General features: G+C 37.6%; 1 protein-coding gene across 1 annotated transcript in view; it reads right to left on the bottom strand.

Annotated features, from left to right (window-relative positions):
• Positions 1-23,301, bottom strand: part of PGM2L1 (phosphoglucomutase 2 like 1) — an 81,930-nt gene that overhangs the window by 57,543 nt on the left and 1,086 nt on the right. Inside the window, exons 2-4 of the mRNA XM_036743351.1 lie at positions 4,278-4,445; positions 888-994; positions 64-148 (exon numbers count right to left, since the gene is read on the bottom strand). Coding sequence (XP_036599246.1) covers positions 64-148; positions 888-994; positions 4,278-4,445 — 360 coding nt within the window. The remainder of the gene's footprint in view (positions 1-63; positions 149-887; positions 995-4,277; positions 4,446-23,301) is intronic.

The raw sequence follows: 23,301 nt of genomic DNA, 5'->3' as shown, positions 1-23,301 counted from the left end.
TTGATACTGTTAAAATGACAATCATTAAATCAAACTGTGCAACTAGTTACACAGCACACTTACCACAAAAGGTGTAGGAACATATCTTGAAAACAAATACACAGGCACTCCTTTGGACAGCAAAACTGCAGCAGTTAATTTTGCAAGTCTGCAAAGAAAATGTTGCACTTAGTCTCATACTTTACTTTTCAGAGACTTAACTTCTGAAAAACATACATGCTACTTTGCATTAAAACGTGCAAGGTAATACACAGCATCAAGCGGCCAATTTTCAAAACTCAGTAGCTGACTATCAAGGCCCTCAAATCCAATTTAACTCTCATATTAAAAAAATCCAACACTGCTAAGCTGGTAGGAGAACAGACTCTTCTCCCTCTTTCAGCTAATGACTCTAAAAGTCAATGAAGTGGACAAAGGACGAGAAAAAACAAGAAGGCAAAACAAAAGATGTAAAAAAATCCAAAATCTATATAATTTGCCTTTACAAAATTAAGACTTCAGAGCAGACCACAAAAAGATTAATCTACATACGAATACTTCATTAACACACCACAGCAAAGTTAAATAGAGTAAAATGTAGAACTGGCTACTTTCTCCAGCTCTGACACCCTTAACCTAAAGTTAAAATGAGAGCAATACAACTTAAACTATAAAATAACAAAAACTTTTACTTTTAAGAAATTGACGCCAGTTACAAAAGTTAGTTTCTTGTCATGTTTGCTCTGGAATTCTTGACTCTTTTAAACGTAGTTCAGCAACTCATGATCATATTTTTAATAATCTCATGTTTCAGGGATCCTGCTTAATTCATGCGACTGGATAAATGTTATATTGTTTTCCATCTCAATCCAAATTGATACTTTTTTTCAAAATATGTATTGGTGTACCTTTGACTGCTGCAGCTGCTGGTCACCTGACCCCTGGTGTCATAGCCGACCACAAAGCCTCTCTGCTTTAAGTCTGAAAAACATCTCTCAAGGTATTTGTACATCCCCTAGAGCAGATAAAGCATTAAAAGGTTAGCTTACAGCTAATGCCTTCACTTCACAGACTTCAATTCGATTACTAGCTTGTTTGGTCTCCAGTTTCTGTGTTCCCAGGGAACCAGCCTCCCTCTTTAACTTCAGTATCTCTGGAGAGGCCATTATTTGATATGCAGAGGCAAGGTGGTGATTCACTTACTACCTTTAGCTTTCCACAAGACAAATGTTACGAAAGCATCCAGTAAAATATACAACACTTCTTCACAAAAGAGCAGACCCAATTTAAGGTCTATTAATTTAAAACCTCACAAAACAGGAAAATAGTCAGGGGTGACAAAAAATGTAAATGTACCTAAAAGCTAAAGTAATTCACAGCAACACTTAAAACCATTTAACTAGTTACCACAAGGGAAAACTTTCCCCGTTTACTCCCTTCTCCATTTACGGAGGGTGAATATGTTCAAAATTGGACATTCCTTGCAAATCCTCCTAACCACCTTCCTATTTTCAATGGTACCACCACTTTCCTGGCCATCTGGGTTAAAAGCAGAGTCATCCCCTTTTTAGAAATCCCTCTGTGTAAACCAGTCTGTTCTCTATCAACTCTTCCTTTAAGATACATTTCTGGCACCTATCGTTTCCTCTGTATCCCTATTGCCATCACCTCAAGCTGACAGTCTTCCAACAACCAAACTGTTTCCCCTTTCTCCTTTACCTCTCTGCCAGATCAGCCTTCCTAAAATACCATCTGCTGCTTCCCTCCTTAAAGCATTTAATGGCTTGCTAGTGCCTGAAAGACCCAGTGCATACTCAGCATCCAAGTATTCAAGCACCTGCCCAGCTTCAATGCTCCTTCATGGTGTCCGCAGCAGCAATGAGGTTGCCTATGCTCCAACTAGTCTGGCTTCCTAACGATCCCCCCAAATCTCCCTCAGTTTCAAGGGCCCTTTCTGTATGCCCAAATTTTACCCTGTCTTCACGGTCCAACTCAAGTTCTGTCTCTTTCATGAAGCCTTCCTAACACACCCACCTTAATCATTTTTTCTTACTCTGACTCCTGTAGTCCGTAACATACAATCACATACTTGGTTATCTAGAGTCTTGTATTGTTTATAATGCATACATCTCGAAAGTAGATTGTAAATGTCAGGACCATTCCTTATCCAGAGCTTAGGAGCATAGTGGGAAAAGCACTGGATTGAACATCAGAAGAGCACTGGACTAAAAGAAAAAAATTATGGGACAAAAATCAGGAGACCTGATTGGGACCAGAGTACGTAATTTTGGATTTATCATGTAATAGCTGCATGATCTTGGTGTAGTCATAACCTCTCTTAATCTCAGTTTTCTGGCCTGTAAAAGTAGTATCACAGGATCATAGATTTGGAGCTCATCTAGTTCAATACCATTTTACAGATGAGGAAACAGAGACCCAGGAAGATTAAATGTCTGGCCCAAGGTCACAAGGGAAATAAGTAGCAGATTTGGGATTTAAGCCCAAGTCCTCTAATTTAAAGTCCAGCACTATTATCTCTCTCACAGGTTTATTCTATGTCTCAAATGAGACAATGGACAAGAAAGTATTATAAATTGTAAAATGCTATTAAAAACATGATGGTTAGGAGCATGTCCTTTGTAACTTCTCCGGCACAAGATAGACATTTAGGTAGGCACATGAGAGAAATTTAATAAATAATCAATTGAAATTTGGAATAGTAGCTTAGTTATACAATGGAAAGAACTGAAGTTAGGATCATATAACACCTGAGTTTGAGTCTAGTCCTCTCTCTCTCTCTCTCTCTCTCTCTCTATATATATATATATATATATACACACACACACACACACACACATACATACATACACACACATAATATATGTATGTATATGTGTGCATATGTGTGTGTGTGTGTGTGTGTGTGTGTATATGTATATGTAAAATTGTTAAGGAGATTCCTCTGAATTTCTTCATCTGTACTTATACCTTCTAAGGAAAGCACTTTATAGTTTCAAAGTTTATGGCATACTTTTCAGTATTTACTTTAAGGATCCATAATATTTTATGTGACTATTTCCTCAACCAACACCGATTATAACACCTCCATGCCTCAGTAGATTATTTCTGACTTACAGTGGCTAAAAAAATATTATCACCTGGTAATGAGCTTTTCTGACTTTAGCAAAGCTAAAGCTGGTTCTTAAATCAGTCTATCAGTGGGGTAATATGCTAAGCTTTTACAGCTTGGTAAAAATATAGCAGTGTTTATATTCCATTTTTATAGCCTTCAAGAGCCATGGATCAGTTCTATGTCCCAATGAGATATTAGCCCCACTATATTATCTGTTATATTGTCCATGGGGGAAGGTGGTAGAAGGATGATCCTCATCCTCTAATCAAGTAACTGAAAAAAAAAGTTATTTAATCCTATAAAAGCATTTTCCTACTCATTTGTAATTATAAGTCTTAAGTGGAGGAAAATACCATATCACACTTGCAAAAACTATTACTAAAAAAGCCATGCTATTTATAAAACTATTAATACAGAGCTGTTTTGGGGGATAACAAAGAATATTATAAAATCACTTACAGTTCAAAAGTCTATTTTGTCCACATTAATCCCACACTCTCACCACCAAGTATTATACAAAATAAGTTGAAAGCTCTGAGAGGATTCAAAAGGACAGAGGAAGAGGGCTGGTGTTTGTCCAGTCTACTTCCTCCATTACTTTAAGACTACCACCTCTTGGTGGTTACAAGGCAACTTATGCCCCCTTCCCTTCTGGGTCTCAATTTCCTCATTTGTAGGTACTACATGACCTCCAAGACCCCTTTCAGCTCTAAATCTACGATCATAGGCTCCTTGAATACTTTACTGTTAAGACACGGTATTTTGGTTCCCTTGGGAAAGTTATAAAGCATCAATACTGTCAGATCCCTAGCCAGATGCCAAGTTGGATACTTTCTCACTCCCTTTGTATTAATTTGAAACACTATAATTCACTTCCTGTCTTCAACCCACATATGGTTGCTAAGTAACTGAGCTATTACCCTCTCAGGATAACCAGAAGGATACCCATATGTAGAGCCAGACTGTGACCTTTAAGGAACGCAGATGGCTTCCAAAAAGAGCCACAGGAATGCCCTAAGGTCACAAGTTGGTATGTAATTTATACTGCAGAAGACCTTCCTCCAAATAAAGGAAATGAACAGATAGTTCCTACCTGATGTATCAAGCAAAAAAAAAAAAAGGAATTTGAAAAAAAATTGTGTACATGAGATATTTCAATGCATACCTGTGTTGACTGGATAACTGTAAGGTCATTAATATAGCAAAATCCTGCTCCCATGGCAGAACGTAGCCCAGCAGTGCCAAAAGTCATCCTGCAGCAAAGACGATCTCTTAGTTCTTTGTTCATTCCATTCCGTAACAGATTTTCAATTTGTTCTTTTGTCTTGGGATTCTATAAAAAATATGAGGAGAATGATAAATTAGTAAACCCTTCTAAAGGCACTGCATGATACCTAGTTCATTGTAAATATAAAAATAGGGTATTTGAACATTATATATGTTATATATATATATGTATATGTATGTGCATTATGTGTGTGCACACACACACACACGCACACACACGCCAGGAATAGTGGCACAGTGGATAAGAGTGTTTGACATGGATCAGGAAAACCTGAGCTAAAATCCCACCTCAGAATCTGTGTGACTGTGGGCGAGTCACCTAACCTCTCTCAGCCTCAGTTATCTTATCTGTAAAATGGGGATAATAATAGGACCTATCTCAGGGCTGTTGTGAGGATACAGTATGATTTTATATGTATGTGTCTGTATGTGAAAAAATAAAATATATAAAACACTTTGCAAATCTTAAAGTGCCATGAGTGCCATTTCTATGATTATAATGATGATATCTCTGATTTAATTGATATAGTGAACTCCCGATACAGCTCAGCAGCACCTCTTTAACAATTTATAGTCTTAAAGAACTGCTTTGAGCACTGAGATGTTACACGACTTAGTCAGAAACACACAGTCATGGGACATAAATGAAATGGAAGATTATTATACCGTAAGAAATGATTTTTATGAATGACTTTCTCTTTGTAACCCCAGGGCTTAGCATTGGTCTAGATAAGCTCTTAATAAACGCATATCCTCAAGAAAATGCCTACACTCTGACCGTCATCTTTTTTCCTCCAAAATCATAACGCTACTCCTGGTCCCCTGGCTCATATAGGGGAGGTCTCCTCTTATTTTCCTTGGAACCAGGACTCCAAGAAATATCCTGGTTCCCTCAGCTCCTTTCCAGATACTCTTTAAGGCTGTCTTCTCTCATTAGAATGGAGAATTTTTGAGGCCAGGGGCTGTCTTGCTCACTTGTATTTGTATCCCCAGTCCAAGCCAGTGCCTGACACATAAGAAGTCCTTTAAACATAGTTTAACTATATTGTTGGTCCATCACAAGGAAAAGCATAACATGGCGGAGGGAGGGCAATAACTTATATAAAAAACAAGGCATCAATAAAATGTTTAGAAAATATATGTCCTTAGAAAAATGTCTTAGAAAAATTAAAAACACAATGGGTACTAATTATTGATTGTATGAAATCCTAAACCATTACAGCTCAAAGTGACCAGAATTTCACATCGAACTGCTCGATTCATCTTACTAAACTATGTTAAAAGTTGGACCTTCTTATAACTATTTTGTGTATGAACTCAAGGAAGCAGTCAAAATATATAGCCTGTGAAGAAAGCCTTATCTACTTTTATATTTTAGGAAAAACTGAATAAAATCATTAGCAAATATTAAATTTCAAGAGAACATGATGGTTCAGAGTTAGTGTTACACAAAGTAAAGTGGTCTAGTAGGTTAGTGTATATTAATTTTGGCAGTAGTGTAATTTTTATTATATTGGCACAGCCTAGTCATGTGCACTGAATATTCCTCCAGTTATTTAAATTGTTCTTTATTTCTTTAAGGGGCACTTTGTAATTAAATCTATAAAAGTATTTTATGTGCTCTGGTAGGTAGATATCCAAGTATTTTACACATTGTGTAGCTATTTGGAATGGGATCTCCCTTTCTAATACTGTCTCTTGGATTGTTATATTATTATGCAGAAATGCTATTTTTTTTTTGGAGGGGGAAAGCAGGGTAATTGGGGTTGAGTGACTTGCCCAAGGTCACACAGCTAGTAAGTATGTCAAGTGTCTCAGGTCCTCCTGGCTCCAGAGACAGTGCTCTACTCACTGTGCCACCTAGCTGCCCCAATGCTATTACTTTTGAGCATTTACTTTGTAGCCCACAACTTTACTGAAAATATTGTTTCAATTAGTATCCTTACTGATTTCCTAGGATTTTCTAAGTAGACTGTCATGTCATCAGCAAAACTGATAAAACTAGTTTTATCACCTCTTTACTTATCATTGCTTTACTCTGGTACTTACTGAGAAAGCTTCCAGCACATCCCCAGTACATATAATAATTCTTATTTTTTGTTTTAGATAGATACATCCCTCTATGTCTGTGTTTTGTGGGGTGTTTAGTACAAATGAGTAGTGTATTTTTACCCAAGGCTTTTTCTGCATCTATTGAGGTAATATTGTGGTTTTGGATTTTTTTAAATTTTTAATATGATTCATTATAATGACTGTCTTCCTAATGTTGAGACAACTTTGCCATCTCCCTGTTATAAATCCATTTTGATCATTATGAATTCCTTGGATGAACTGCTGTAGTCCGACAGAATTTTACTTAAAATAATTTTAATTAATGTTAGTGAAAATCAATTTATAGTTCTCCTTTTGTGCTTTATCCTTGCCTGGTTGAGGCATTAAATATGTTCTTGTTCTTTGTTTATTAAGTTTTGATAATTGTTAAGTCTATAATAAAAAAGAAAAAAATTAAAAGTGATGCTATAAAGGGGATTAGCCTCTAAATTTCTTTCCAATGGTAAGTTTCCACATTTGTTTAATTTCATATATAATAATTAGCACAGAGCCAAGAACTGACTTCTTTTTAAATGTTTTTTGATGATGCTGCCATGCTAATGTCAAGAAGAGTAACCTGACACTCTCCTTTGCCCTCTCCTATCATGAAAACTAGGAACATTCATGGCATAAGGCTTGAATTTTATGCTTATAATACTGTGGATACATTTTTCCTTTGCAATTTGGTAGCTGATTACAGTTGCTTTAGATGCAGAGGTACAAGATACAATTCCTTGGACATGATTTTTTAAATGGAACAAATTTTCATATTTTCTTGAAATATCGATTTAAACAGTCAAGCAAGCATTTATTAAGTACTTTCTATGTGCTATGTACTGCTCTGGACCCTAGGGAACATACAAAGATAAATACAAAGATTTTACAGATTGATAAAACACACACACACACACACGTCTCTCTGTGTGTGTAATATGATAATACGCATTAGAATGAGACGTCTATAAAAAATACAAAATATTCTGAATTCAAAAGACTGTAAGCTCCTTGAGGGCAAGGATGGGCTCATTTTTTTTCTTTGTACATAGTAGATGCTTAGTAAACTCATATTTACTACCTGATTGATGAGAGAGTTCACATCCAGTATCAGGTTAGGGAGAAAAAGGAAGGAGTCAAAGATTTCATTTGAACCATCAGCAGCCAGAGATGGAGAGAGAGGACAATTTAGACACAGGGAACAGCATGAACAAAACATTAAAAAGGTAGAAAAGTACAGGATATGTTCAAGGGGCAGTAAGAAGTTTCAATTTATTTGAAAATGTACACAAAGGGGAATGATACAAAAAGGTTGGAAGGGTAGGCTGGAGCCAATCTACAGAGAGAACTGAATGTTTATCTAAGTAATTTAGACTTTATGCTGCAAGCAAAGGAGGAGCCACTGAAGGTTTATGAGATGTGGAATGATGTAATCAGAACTGTCTTAGGAAAATTAATCTGGTTGCAATATATTAAGTGGAATAGAGAGAGGAAAGATTATAAGCAGAGAGATCAGACAGAAGATTATGATAGTCCAGGGCCTGAACTACCACAAGATCAATATGGTAGGTAAAGAAGGAACAGATTAGAGAGATAATTTAATTTCTGCATGGCATGACAGAACTTAGTAACTAAATATATACAAAAAGGAGAAGTTCAGAGACTACCAAGCATGAATTACTAGTTAAATGGTGATACTATTGATGAAAAACACGTTTGAGGGAAAAATAACATTCTATACAGTTAGCCTGTTTTCCCTCCCCATTTCCTTTCTTCTTTCAGAAGATTTATGCTCAGGCTAGATTTTTCAAGAGGTCTAGGGGTAGGATTTTTCTGGGCAAGTGATCCAATAAAACAATATGTTTTTCCCAGGACACAAAACTCCATCGAACAACAGGCAATGACACTTCTCTTCCCCATTCCTACCCCTACCCAGTTCTAACCTGAACAAATTGTTCCATATTTATTCTTAAGCCTCTGGGATTCCTGAGGCTAGGGAAAAAGAAACAAGTTGAATACCTAGAACTGGTAAGGTCTATAGTGATCATGAGGGAATCATTCTAGGGGATATTCTTCAGAGAATACCCCCAAATTGTCTATTCTGCCCCAAGCATATCCTGAATAGATTTATATTGAAGAATTTTAAAGTATATTATATTTTAATGTGCCTGGCAGCCTACCACCAAAAATGGCTTGGTTTTTTTTTAAAGGAATCTGTTACCCAGATATAGTCTGTCTTTGCTGATTGCCTCAGAGGAGCGCATGCCATAGAGAGCGCTTGTCACATGGACTAACATTTATAACCTGTAATTTGTGGTGACATCATAATGTTAAAGCATTTCTTTGGCAGAAATATGCACGGCCTGTACACTTTTTTTAATTAATTTTTTTTGTGAAGCTCAAGCTTCAACATTTTCTAAGTCACAAAAGTTGAGTTTTGAGATTTCAGATGGGCATTTTAGAAGTCTTTTCCCTTAATGAAAGAATGCTAATCTGATATTTTTAACATCTGTCTTGGTAGGCTATCTATGGAATCAGAAAATGAGAAGGAACTCAGGGGCCATCTAGTACAACACGTACCTGAACTGGAATTCCTTCTAAATCACCTTTAACAAACAATCCTCTAGCCTGAAGACAGAGAGATTAAATGACCTTGCTTTGGGTCACACACTTAGTAAATGTCTGAGGCAGAATTTGATTTCAAGTCTTTCTAACTCCAAGTCCAGCATCCAGGGATGGGGAACCTTCAGCCTATAAGGGCAAGCAAAGTGGAACTTTTTGCTGTTTTTTCTTTTGGAGTTCTAGTTCTTCTCAGCACTAAGGCAACCAAGTACCTTTGAGTCTTGCCTTTGATTGTATCAAGAGTCTTTGATGACCTGCTTAAGTTATAAGAAAGCATAAGTCACATGAGTTTGAGTCACATGAGCCTGGGTCACGAGGGCTGCGATGCCCTCTGACCCTGAAGAAGTGTATATTGGGGGCTCACTCATTGGAAGAATGTTCATGTGATTTGATCAGAGGAGACTCTGGGTAGCCATTAGGGAGCCTCCTGGCTTTGAAAACTGAGATGTTGGTGCTTCTCTCTCTGGTAACTATGTATGTGTTGTCTTGGTCAGACAATCAGAAGCTCTGTCTGTTGATTTGTGTTATTTTCTCTGTTTATAATTTCTGTCTGTATTTTCTCTGAAGTTCAGGGTACCAACTTTTTTCTCTAAACTAAGTGAATGATAAATGTATGTTTAATTAAAGTAAGACTGTTAACCCCTTAAAGTTGCTTTCCTTTAGAAAAGCAGATCAAAGAACCTGTGCGAGTAGCCCTCCTGTGTGCTGGTGTTACTGGTCTTACACCCCCACAGTAGCTGCTAGCAGCTTTGTTGTTACACAGCCTCAAGGCCGCATGTGGCCTTCTAGGTTCTTGGGTTTTGACTGAGTCCAAGTTTTACAGAACAAATCTTTTTATTAAGGGGATTTGTTCTGTGAAGTCTGGATTCAGTCAAAGGGCTGCACTTGAGGCCCTAGAGAGCCACATGTGGCCTTGAGGGTGTAGGTTCTGCATCCCGGGTAGATATTACACAATGTAGCTGCCTTAAAAAGAAGCTAGAAAAGAACTTATTGGGGATTTCTAAGGAGCTTTATGCCTCAAGTAAGGGTTGGGATAAAGTATTCCAATTTAAAGATTCTATGATTTTCATCATACAAATGATCATTTTCTTGACCACACACAGGAAAATTTCAATTTGAGGCTGACCACTCTCTACCACTATCTCTCCTCCTATTTGTTGGAGTACAGTAAGGGAATTCAAGTTTACTTTAATAACTTAAGCAAAAAAATGTTAAACAGGTAAGTCTGCTTACCAAAAATACATAATAAACATTCAAAAGCCAAATAAGTGATTTCAAGTTATCTGTAGCTTAGGACAATGTTTCCATCCCCTAAATTAAAACTGACTATATCAACTGACCTTACATTCAATGAAAGTACAATGTTCACTGCTGGACAAGGATAAGAATACAAGTATTCCTTTGTAGATGTCTGCTCATAACAGCCCGAACCATATTAACAGTATTTGTAAGAACAGAACATGAGTATAAAGTAACAGGATTCTAACGATATATGCAATTTCATGGTAAAATCATTTGTCAATTAGGGAAGTAATGACATACCAACACACACACACATTACATTTACTTTAACAGAATTCTGAGATCTCTTTGAATGGGTTTATAAATCTGTCGAGAATACTGAGACAGAAAAGAGGCCTGGATACCAGACTCCTGACAGTTCTGGGGCTCACTTTTAAAATGCATAAAGTTGGATGTGTATGAAGGCTTAATTAAAATTACTTTTAAAAATACTCTTCATAGGATCATGGTTTAAAACAGAAAAGTCACCTTAGAGGTCATCTAGTTCAGCCCCCTCATTTGACAGATAAGGAAGCTAGGGACCAGAAATGTTAAATGACTTGCCAAGGTCACAGAGGTAGATAAGTACCTGAGTTGGGATTCAAGCATAGTTCTTCTTACAGCAAACCCAGCTCTCTTTCTACTATACCATTCTGGTCCCACAAACAAAAAGGAAACACTTACGGGGAAAAGCCTTCTTGTTCTTCTGTGAGAGAAGAGTCTGAATAATCAAGATGAATCATAAGAGGAAACAAATGAACCCAATATTCTTCCCTCTGCCTCCTATATCTTTCTTAGGATACCTGCTTTATTACACATACATTATCACGGTTTCTGGTATTTTAAGTTGCAATATCCTTATTTAGAACTTTATTTTCTGATCTGAAATGGAAATTGATAGAAAAATACTTCCTATTTTACAAGAGAAAGGCTTAATATGGAGATAGTCACAACACAGACAATTCAATCTAAACATTTATTAACCATCTACCCTATGTTTAAGGAACCATACTGGTTGATACAATTATGATGTCGTCATAAACTAATAGGGGAGATAAGACACATACAAATAGAATATAAAATAAGTACTTAGGAGAAATACAAGATCTAGGCAATAAGACATTGCCATTTGGGGAAGGGAAATACTAGCCTCCCAGACAATACCAGCTGCTCACTTTAAGCTTTACAAATGATTTTCCTCACAACAGCCTTGTGCAGGAAAATAGTGCAATTAACTCCATTTTATGGCTATAGAAACAGGCTCTAAGAGAGTATATAACTTGAACAAGTAACTACTAAGCAAGGTAGGACTGAGTCCCAAGTCTTCGACAAGTCCATCATTCCTTCTGCAAGGTCAACAGCATAAGAGCTAGGCTTTGAAGGATCACTAGGTAAAAATGGGGAAGTATATGTCATACTTGAGGGAGAAGAGTAACAGTGCATACTCCAAGGTCAAGGAACAATATGAGTACATGCCCCAAGGCAAGAAACAGCCGGACAAAACCAGAAACAATTAGTACTTTTTGGCAGGATAGTAGAAGGAAAGGGTATAGTGTGAGAGAAAGCTGGAGTTAGGTTACCGAGAATCTTAAATGCCAGGTTAAGGAGTTTGGAATTTGAGAAAGAATGAAAAAACCACCGAAAACTGTCAGGTATGTTGCAGAAGCAATTCGTGTTGAAGAACGGGTTCGGCAGGATGGCTTCCATGGTCTCTGCCAGCTCTGAGATTCTGTGGTTCTGTTTTTAAGCAAGTGAGTGAGGGGCTCAGAGTTAGGATTTAGAAAGAAACTGAAGCTAGGAAGAACAGTAGCAAAGCTATTAGGATAATCCAGGAAACTTCTCATGTGGACTTGAATGAAGCAATTTTTTTTAGGAAAGCATTAATTCTAAATATTGAAGGAATGCTTTTATGCATAAAAATTAACTCTTGTGGCAGAAACTCTTGTTTACAATGTGGTATTTTTTCCAACAATGTTACGCTTTGCCTTATTTAAGCTTGAAAAGAGCTACCCATTCTGACTGTTGTGTCTGGAAATAAGCCGGGACAAAGATAAAGTTACTTACCCGCTTAGAAATAAAAGCATGAAAAACATTAGTCCAATAACAACAATTACAACAATACTGTAAAGAAAAATAGCTTGGGAAGCTTTAATTCCATGAGTGACCATGATTCCAAAGGACCAGCGATGAAAGATGCAAAGTTACTTCCCAACAGAGAAGTGATGAACTGAATGGGATGTACGTTTTTCAACGTGGTCAATGTAGGAAGTTGTCTGCCTGGCTATGTGTATTTGTTACAAGGGTTTTCTTTTTCTTTTCAATTTGGGTCAAGGAGGCAAGGAAGAGAGAGGCTAAGGATAGGCCCTCCACCCCCTCCTAAAAAAAAAACTCCCAACAGAAGGAATTATAACCAAGAAATCATTGAAAGTAAAGTTTTCATTGAAAGCAAGCTCTATATAATGGTGATTCTCAGTTTCATGTATAATCCTCTCCTATTTTATAATATACATGGAAATACTCTTTTGGGGGGTACTTTTAAGTTCAAAATTAAATTAGATATAAAAAGAAAAAAATGATGTACATTTTGAGTCTTTTGCACTGAAGTCCTACTCTGTTTCACTGAAGTGCATTTCATAATCCTGAGTTTCTAAAGGCTATCCCAGACTGGCACAAGTTCTGGTAGCTCCCAGCAGAACCAAATGGCTTCAAGTATAGGCCTACCAACAGACTGTGTATGTTGTCTGAGAAACACCCTAGTAAAGTGTAGAGAAGTTCATTATCAGGTTAGCCACAAGGCAATTTTTTTTTGCAGTTACAACTCACTAAGCCCATCTGGAAAAAAAAAAAAGATTGCAAACTGTTCTGGTGGACAGGGTACCCACAATGAGAAAAGAGATCCTTAAAATATTAACTATGCTTGAGCATGGATGCAAAACTATAAGTGCCATAGTAAAAAAGAGGAAGAAACCCTTGAAGGAATCTGGAATTAAGGCTTTTCTCCTAGGATGGGGCAACTAGGTGGCACAGTGGATAGTGCTGAGCCTGGAGGCAGGAAGACTCATCTTCCTGAGTTCAAATCTGGCCTCAGACACTTAGCTGTGTGACCCTGGGCAGGTCACTTAATCCTGGTTGCCTCAGTTTCCTCATCTATAAAATAAGCTGGAGGAGGAAATGACAAACCACTCCAGTATCTTTGTGAAGAAAATTCTTAAATGGAGTCCTGAAGAGTTGGACATGACTGAAAAATAACTGAACAACCACCCTAGGATATCACAGTGTTTTTTAAATAATGTCTAAAACCAAACATCCCCCTCTCCTATTCAGCTCCCAACTGACTCCCTTTTTGAATAACATTTCTATACTTAAAATAACTGACCAACCCTCCTCTTGCATCTTTTACATGCAATCAGTCACAAATCCTGCTATTTTTTCCTTCTATGCAATTCAACAAATTTTATCAAATATCTACATAGGAATTTGAAATTTAAAAGATTCATTAGGTATATATGCCAAGGTCTTTCAAAACAAAAAGAAATCTTCAAAGCAGCATTTTTTATGGTAGCAAAGAACTAGAAACAAAGTAAGCTGCCTACTGGTTGGGGAATGGCTAAACAAGTTGTGATATCTAATATAATAGAATATTACTGCATTGTAAGGAACAATGGCTATGGTGATAACACAGAAGCATGGTAAGATTTACATGAAATGATGCAAAGTGAAGTGAGGAGAACCAGGAAAATAACATACACAATCACTAGGGCAACAAAATGGTAAAAAACGAATTCTGTATAATTATAATGACCAGCCTTGGCCCGAGTCAAACATGAGAAAGTTACCTGCCCCAATTCTCTCCCAAAGTGGGGGATTATGAGTATGGAAGGTTGCATATAGTGTCAGATTTATTTTTAATACTGACTAGTTTTGCTAAACTTTTTTCTCCTCTTTTTATTCTTTGTTATAAGGGATAGAGAAAAGTAGGGGGGAAGAATATATTGAAAAATGTAGAAAATGTACCAACAAAGTATATTAAGAAAAATTATTTACCAAAAAAAAAGAAATAATGAAGAGGCAGCAATGGCATAGAGGATAGAGGGTTAGCCTTAGAATTGAGAAGACCTGGGGTGTAACTCTGGGCAAACCACTTTGTACCAGTGCTCCAGACACTTCTCCCTACCTACAAATCTCAGTCAGTCACGATCTGCATTAGTACAGGGTCAGGAAGCTAAAGGAACTCCCTATACCAAAGAAATTACAGGTTTAATGGAAAGAAAAGGAAAAAAAGAAAAGAAAAGAGAGACAGAAAAAGAAAGAGAGAAACAAACAACAAAGAATTCAGAGAAGCCTGAATCACAGGTTCATAGATTTTGAGCTTGGACCTTAGAGGTAATCTAGTCCAACTGCCTCATTTTACAAATGAGTAAAGTGAGGCCCAGAGAGTTTTAGGAACTTGTTTCTGTCAAAGTGATCTTAATAAAACACAGGTGTGACCATGTCTTCCTGCCCCCAATCCCATTCAATAAACTCTAGTGTCTCCTAGCCTCTAGGATCAAATAGCAAACCCCCCATTTGGCACTCAAAGTCCTTCATAACCTGCCCCCTTGCATACAGTCTTCTTACACCTCACAACATACCACTTAGCCTGTGAGCCAATGACACTGGCCTCCTGACTCTTCCAAGAACAGGATGCTCCATCTTTCAGCTCTGGGCCTTTTCTCTGATTGTCCCCCAGGCATGGAAGGCTCTCTCACCTTATATCTGATTCCTTGCTTCCCTGGCCTTCTTCAAGTCCCATCTTTCACAGGAAGCCTTTCCTAATCTCTCTTAATTCTACTGCCTTCCTTCTGTTGATTATTTCCAATTTATCTTGTATGTAGCTTGCCAAGACTTAGCTGTTTACATACTATCTCCCCCATTAGACTGTGAATTCCTTTAGTTAGGGACTGTCTTTTACCTTTCTTTGTATCCCTGTGCAGTGCTAAGCACTACAAAAGGAAGTGCTTAATAAATGCTTATGGACTGACGGTCCATGAGTTGTAAGTGGTAGAGCTGGAACTCCAATCTAGCTCCTCCACTGATAAATCCATTACCTCTGACCATGTCAGTCCCCGATTTTTAAAGTCCTTTCCAATCTAGTGAAAGCCTACTTTTCTGGATTCTTTTCATCTTATTATTATCTCCCTTCACACGCTCTATATGTTCTAGCCAAAGAGGCATACTTACTGAATTTTTCTTTTCATCCCAAGCCTTTATGGCTGCTTCATTGTGATGGAAATGTATTCCCTCCTCTTTTGTGCCTCTAAAAATGCTTAGCTTCCCCTTCAAATATCATTTCTGTGTAGATGATGCCTAGATCTATATATTCAGCCTTAGTCTCTCTACTGAACTCATTCTACATCACCACCTACCTACTGGATAGCTCCACTTAGATGTCCCTTAAGCATTTCAAGCTCAAGTTCCATATCCAAAATGGAACTCATTTTGGGATTCCTTTCAAGTATGGTTTGGACTAGATGGCCTCTAAGGTCCCTTCCAACTCGCAATTTCTGTCATTCCTCTTTCTCTCCAAACCCACCTTTCTTCCTCATTCTCCTATTTCTATAATAGGGCACCACTTATGCTTCCAGTCACCCAGGTTTGAAACATCAGAGACATCCTCAACTCTTTTAATGTTCCTTACTCCACTTATGCCTAATTTGTGCTGATTCCACCTCCACACATCTCTCACATCCCTGCCACTATCTCAACTAACAAGGCAAGTACCATAATTCAGACTCTCATCACTTCTCACCAGATTGCTAATTGGTCTCCCTGCCTTAATTCCTTTCCTCTTCCCTAATCCAGCCTCCACACAGCTGCTAAACGCTGAAGCAGTGATCTAGCCATGTCACTCCTCTTCTAAAGAAGCTGCAGTAGCTCCCTACTGCCCCTAGGATAAAACATCAACACCTCTATAGCAAATACAGCCCTTCACAACCTGATTTCAGTTTCTCTTTCCAGACTGACTTCACATTACTAGCTACTCATACATTCTGTGGTCCAGCCAAACTGCCCAACATGTGGTTGAACAAATTATGGTATATGTATGTGACGACTGTTGTGCTATAATATATAATGAATAGGATGGTTTCAGAAAAACCTGGGATGACATATGAATTGATGCAGTGAAGTGAGCAGAACTAAGACGACATTGTACCCAACAACAGCAATACTGTAACAATGTTCAACTGTAAAAGAGTTAGTTATCTGATTAATACACAACAATTCCAAAGGACTCATGATGAATACTATTTGCCTCCAGATAAAGAACTGATGGATTCTGAGTACAGACTGAAGCATGTTTTTTCCTCTTTATTTTTCTTGTTTCTTTATTTCACAGCACAGCTAAAGTAGAAATGTTTTACAGGACTTAATTTCTACAATGGGTATTACATTTCTTGCCTTCTCAATGGGTGGGAAGGAGGTGGAGGGAGAGAATCTGGAACTGAAAATAAAATTTTTTTAAGAATCATTTCTGCCCCCTCCCCCAAAATGTCCCACATTCTTTTCTTAAAATTTAATTTTTTAACTGTCCCACATTCTGTCCCCAGTCTATGACATCTCAACTCCTAATATCTGTATCTCTACCTAAGCCATCCCTCATGTATGGAAAACATCGCTCTCTTCACTTTTACCTTAGGAAAATTAATTTCCTTCAAGATTTAGCCCCACTGCTACCTCTCACAAGAAAGAAACCTTTCCATATCTCCCCTAGCCCTTGTGGTAGGAGTCCTCCCCTGAGGAGGAATACCTTTGTATGAATTTTATACTGACTTATCTATGAACATGTTGTCTTGGATTAAAGTATAAACTCCTTAAGGTCAGATGTGTTTATCTTCATACCCTCAGTGTCTAGCAGAGTTTCTTGGAAATAGGAGGTGCTTAAATAGAGGCTTGTTGAACTGAACAGCCTATGCGTCTCTTCTATCTCCCAATTGTTAGTGATCTCTCTTCCCCAATTTATTTTACGTCTATCTGTCTGAATATTGGATCCTCCAGTAGAAGGTAAGTTCCTTAAAGACAGTATGGGTTTTCTTTTGTTTGTTTTTGTCACTAGCACTTAGAATAGTCCATTGGCAAACAGTAAGTACTCAAATGGTTGTAGAACTGACTTGTTGACTACAAAAAGTACGACAAAATGAAAAGTCTCCTATGGCCCAAAATAATCACGACAGTACTTTTTATGAAAGCAAAGATCTGGAAACAAAGCAGCTGCCCACCAAATGGAGAATAATTAAACAAACTGTGGTATCATAGGCAGCTAGGTTGTTTATTGTGTGTACAAAGCATTGGGCCTCGGATCAGGAACACATGAGTGCAAATGTGAACTCAGATACCTACTAGCCATGTAACCCTGGACAAGTGACCCTGTCACTTAACCTGTCTGCCTCAGTTTCCTCAACTGTAAAATGGGGGAAATAATAACACCTACCTCAGAGGACTGTTATGAGGATCAAATGAAATAAAGTTTGTAAAGTGCTTAGCACAATGCTTGGCATATAGCAGGCACTTACTAATTGCTTGTTCCCTTCTCTTCCCCATTCATAAATGTATTTATTATCACTGCTGTAATAAATGACAAATGTGAAGAATCTACAGACGTATGGATAGGCTTTTATGAACTGATATAAAGCGAAGTAAGCAACACCACGAAAAACAACATATATAATGATTTAGAACAATGCAAGTGGGAAGAAGAATAGAGAAAACGCACCTCCTTGCCTTGTATGCAGGTGAGGGCACTAAGGGTGTAGCCTTCTGCACACAGAGTCAGATATGGCTGATCTCTTGGTGGGTTTTGCTGACCTGATTTTTATCTTCTTTTAAAACCTTTGTTACTAGGGATTTTGCTTGGTGCAGGGGAGGGGGAATATAGTCAGAAATTAATGTAATGTAAAAACAAAAAGTGTCAATAAAATACATCTTTAAAATTTAAGGAATTTTTAAAAAATAAATTGAGTGATCAATGAGCCAACCTTCTCCTCCTCAGAATGTGTACCTAAGTGAGCTATTTCTTGGGTGTGTAAGAGTGTGTTTAAAAACACTACTGGGTGCCTTTGGCAAAGTTATTTAACTTCTCTGGTTAAGTTGCTTTATCTGTAAAACTGAAATAATACTTTACATGCCTGAAAGCACAGAGCTGGATTTACTGACCTCAGGGTTCCTCCCAGTTCTAAGATCCATGATCCTATGAATATACAACTCAGTTCTGCTTCAGGAACAAAAAGAATTTTCAGCTTTTGTCTTAAAAACTTGAGAAATATGTCAAGAAAAATAAATATTGAAAAATTTCTGAAGGAGTTGTAACAGTTCAAATGAAATATATTTTCTACCTAGAAAGCTCAAAGTCAGTTACAATGGTTTAATAGCTAAGAACAATGGTAATTGATATACAAAGGGAATTTTCATATATTCTTAAGGCAATGGTTATTACTGCTCCCAGTTTTTCATTGTTGGTAAACGTTAAAGATTTTTTGTTTTCTTAAAAGCACTAGTGAGGATTTAATACAATATCTTTTTGGTGTGTAGTTGATCTACAGCATTAATCACGTATTCCATTCAGTGTAATAACTCTCAACACCAGAGGGCAGCAACCTCAGTACTAATTAGCAGTTAATGCTGACAGGTATTAAGTATGCAACAAACCCCTTAAGAAAAATTTCTCTAGCAAAAGTTGTGACTAGACTTAGAAAATCTATATGAAAAATAAAGAAGCGCTCTCCCCATAGGGAAGGATAAGGCTAAATTAACTGAAGATCCTCAAACACTACTGCATAGTAATCGCAATTGTGATATCAAACCACAGTATTGTGATACCAAAATATATAGTATTATATATACTAAATAAAGTTTTATTAGTTACTCACATGAAATAGATTTAAAAAAAATAAAGGCAGACTGAGAATAGGAAAAATAATACTCTAGACCCAGGGTCCTTAATCTCTTTTACGTCATGGTCCTTTTGTGCCATGGCAGACTAGAAAAGCCCGTGGACCTCTTATCAAAATCATGTTTTTAAATGCATAAAATAAAATTATTAAGATTACAAAGGAAACCCATTATACTGAAATAGGTAGTTCTCAGTTATGAAAAATTTTTCACCAGGTAGTTATCAGTTTCTACTCTCCATCTTGCTCTATCTATCTATCTATCTATGTTTAAAAAGAAGTTCACAGACCCCAAGTTAAGAACCATACTCTAAATTAAAGAGATAATAAGAGAAATCTAAGAAAAGTGAGGGAAGGAATCAGGGGTGGGTTTGGAGGAAAATCAAATGGTAAAGAAAAGCTTTAGGAAGAAAAACAAGGGATCAAAGATTCCCAAAACAGAAAAGACACAAGGATACAGGTACTTTTACCTTGCAACTGCAGAGGAAGGCAAGGGGATTGCCAAAACAATATAGTTGCAAATCTATACAGTTTCATCTCTTTAAAAGCAGCTCACATTTATATAGCACTTTAAAGTTTATAAGCCATTTGCCTCACAACATTGTGATGTAAGTGGCACAAGTGTAGCCCTTATTTTACACATGAGCAAAATGATACTTATAGAGGTTAAGTGACTTGTTCAAAATCACAAAAGCTAATGTCATAGTCTGTCTTGAGCCCAAATCTTCTGACACTAAGTTCATGACACCATGATGCCTCTCAAAGATAAGTATATTTTCAAATAAAGAGTCAGTCAATAAACATTTATTAAGTGTTTATTGTTTACTACTTTATTTATTATTATTATCTGCCAGGCACTCTGCTAAGCCCTGGAGATACAAAAAGTGGTTTACAACTTATAAAAGGATGAAGAAATGGAAGGAACAGACTTTTTTAAAAGACAGAATTCCATTCTTCCTCTGTAAAAAGAAAACATCAATACAAAAAAAGTTCATAAAATGTTTATGTACTATATTTTTTTTAGGAAAATAAGGAAATTATTTTTAAAAATCTGAAGCCAAGGAAACTGAGGCAACTGCTGCTTTGAACTGAATATTCTTTCAGCTTAGTCCTTACAGTTTACTGCCAGAATGCCAAGATCAGGTAAACTAGAAAAGTCTGACCAATTTAGGAGAACAATTTGCTATGATGCTGGGCTTAGTGCAAAGAATCCTGGCCTAGAGTCCAAGAAAATGAGATTGCATTTCCAGTTCTTCCACTTAATAGTTGAATAGTTGTATGACCATGGTTAAGTTTGTTGGTTTTTTTTCCCCTAATCCGTCTTAAGCTTTCATTGGGGTACCTAGGTGGCACAGCAGATAGAGCCCTGGGCCTGGAGTCAGGAAGACTCATTGTCTGAGTTCAAATCCAGCCTCAGATATTTACTGGCTGTGTGACCTTGTGCAAGTCACCTATCCCTATTTGTCTCAGTTCCTCATCTGTAAAATGAGCTGGAGAAGGAAACGGCAAATCACTCCAGTATCTCTGCCAAGAAAACCCCAAATGGGGTCAAGAAAATTCCGACATGACTAAAATAACAACAAAACTAATTTCTTCTATAACTAAATGGTCTCTAAAGGGTCTTTCAGGGTAAGAAAAAGAGAAAGAGAAAAAGAAAAAACCTCCTAAAGATCAGTTATTGATGAACTTTTTGTGACTTGTCTCCACAATTAAATATTAAATTTCTTGAATAAGATGCTTATAAATCTTTGTATTTCTAACATTGCCCAGCACAGCGCCTTGCATACAGTATGTACTTAATATGTATTTAATTACACATTTCACAAGAATGATATAGTAGGTCCCAATAGCAAAGAAATACTATTTTCAATAAAGTTTCTATTTAGCTTTCCATGGACAAGGCTAATTGTCCGGTAAAGCCGTCTTCCTTAATTATATTCATGAATAAATTAATCTGTGTCTGAATTCCATACCCCAAAGCTACAAGATCACTTTCCCTAAGGTTACAACTCTAACCAAGCATTAGTCTTTACTTACAATTAAGCAACTGGTCAAGAAGATAATGCAAAAAAGAAACGACTTGAGAATCGGTCATTGTTTTTCCTGGCATTAATATTTGAATAGTTTGCACTGTATCATCCTAGATCTGTTACATGATCCTTTCCTCTCATTTAGATCGTAAGTGCTTTAAGGATAGTCATTTTCATTTCATTTGTAGCTTGCCATAGTACCCAGCACAATAAGCATTTATTAAATACTGCTGAAAATGACATTGAAGTCACTTAAGTCTCCTGAGACAGTAATAATAGTAATAATAATGACAGCTAACCTTCATAAAGCAATTTTAAGATTTGCAAAGCACTTAACATATTATCATTTCATTTTACCCTCCCAGCAATTCTGTGAGGTAGGTGCTATTATTATCCCAACTTTACCAATGGGGAAGCCGAGGATCAGACAGGTTAAGTAACTGGCACACACCTGATAAGTGTTTGAGGCAAAATTTAAATTCAGTGCCCGGCATACAGTAGGTGCTTAATAAATCCTCGTTGACTTGAAGACTTCCTGACTTGGAGTCAGGCAGTATATCCACTACACTCCACCTAACTACCTTGAAATAAGCAAGTCTTTCTAGCAATTACTCCATCCCACAAATTTCACACACGGTGACTTCACCAAAAATGATCCACAAACCTAATCACATTAGGCAACAGGAAAGAAGCAGATTTACTAGCTCTGATTCAGGGCAACTGAAGATGCTTGGTAGACAGGAATAAAACTTCCCAGATGCATTTGACCCTGTAATAGTACACAAAGTAGATACACTTTCCCCATTTTCTCCATTCGCTGAAGCACTAGTGCTAGGTGTTAACGATGCCAAGTAATTTGGACTAATTCTTTTAAAAATCTTTTCAGTCATCTCACAGAAGAGATTACCAGAATATCAGTTTTTCTCTTCTTAGTCCTAGTTCACTGTCCACTGATTTTATGCATCTTGCTTTAGGGCTACCAGCAGCCACTTTCAAGCTCAATTCAATTAGAGAAACATTAACCACATGTGAAATATCTGGAAATTAACATGACGGCTTTCTCACATATCAGATCCCATATATTCCTGTGTAACTTGATTCTGGTTCCTTCAAACCAAAGGAGGGATATTTGGAATAAGAAGCGTCATCACCACCAACCCAATGGTAATAGTCTCAGGTTAATGGGAATATACTGTCTAATAAATATTTGCTAGCCAGGGAGAGAGGAAGAAGAACGAGGGAAACTCATACTACTGACAGAGCTGGACCTGAGGGTGCAGAGTAGAGACTAAGAACTACCTGGTGATGAAACATGGGAACACAAGACATGCGAACTAAGCTGGAATATCGGTAAGAATTGTCCAAAAAAGTGCCTCCTTCAACTCTCTTTTCGCAGGACTCTCCCACCCTGCCCCCCAAAACAATCCTCACACAAAAAACGCTTTCAACGTTACTAGGCAAAAGGAAGAAAGGAGAAGTAAAAAGGGCATCACAGAGTGAGGAGCACCGTTCAGAATGAATGCTTTGGTAAGGGATGCCAGGCACGGGCTTTTTTTTTAATCCACTGCACTGCGAAGCGAGAGATTGCAGATATCCCACGCAGAGGGGCAAAAGGCGTGTCCTAGACTCTCTGCAGGCCACTGTGCCCTCCGCCCCACCCACACACAAACAACCAGGGGGGTGGGGTGGGGTCTCATCCAAGGGAGAATAAGCCCGAGGAGAATGACAAGAGGAAGAAGGGGGCATTAAGATGGAATAGGAGGGTATCTGAGACTTGGAAGGGGAGCAAGAGGAGGGTTATTTGGGAGTCTAGAGGAAGGGAGCAACAGGGGTCCTTGGGAGTTAGGAAGGGGCACTGAGGGGTAATTATGAGACCGTAGGAGGGAGTTAATGGGGAGTACCTGGGAGTTGGGAGGGGGACAAAGGGTATTTGTGAGCTGGGAAGGGGGGTGCAATAGGA

Source organism: Trichosurus vulpecula, chromosome 2 (assembly GCF_011100635.1).
Source record: "Trichosurus vulpecula isolate mTriVul1 chromosome 2, mTriVul1.pri, whole genome shotgun sequence".
NCBI lineage: Eukaryota > Metazoa > Chordata > Mammalia > Diprotodontia > Phalangeridae > Trichosurus > Trichosurus vulpecula.
The sequence above is the reverse complement of the archived record's forward strand: the minus strand, read 5'-3'. Positions and strand labels throughout refer to the sequence as shown.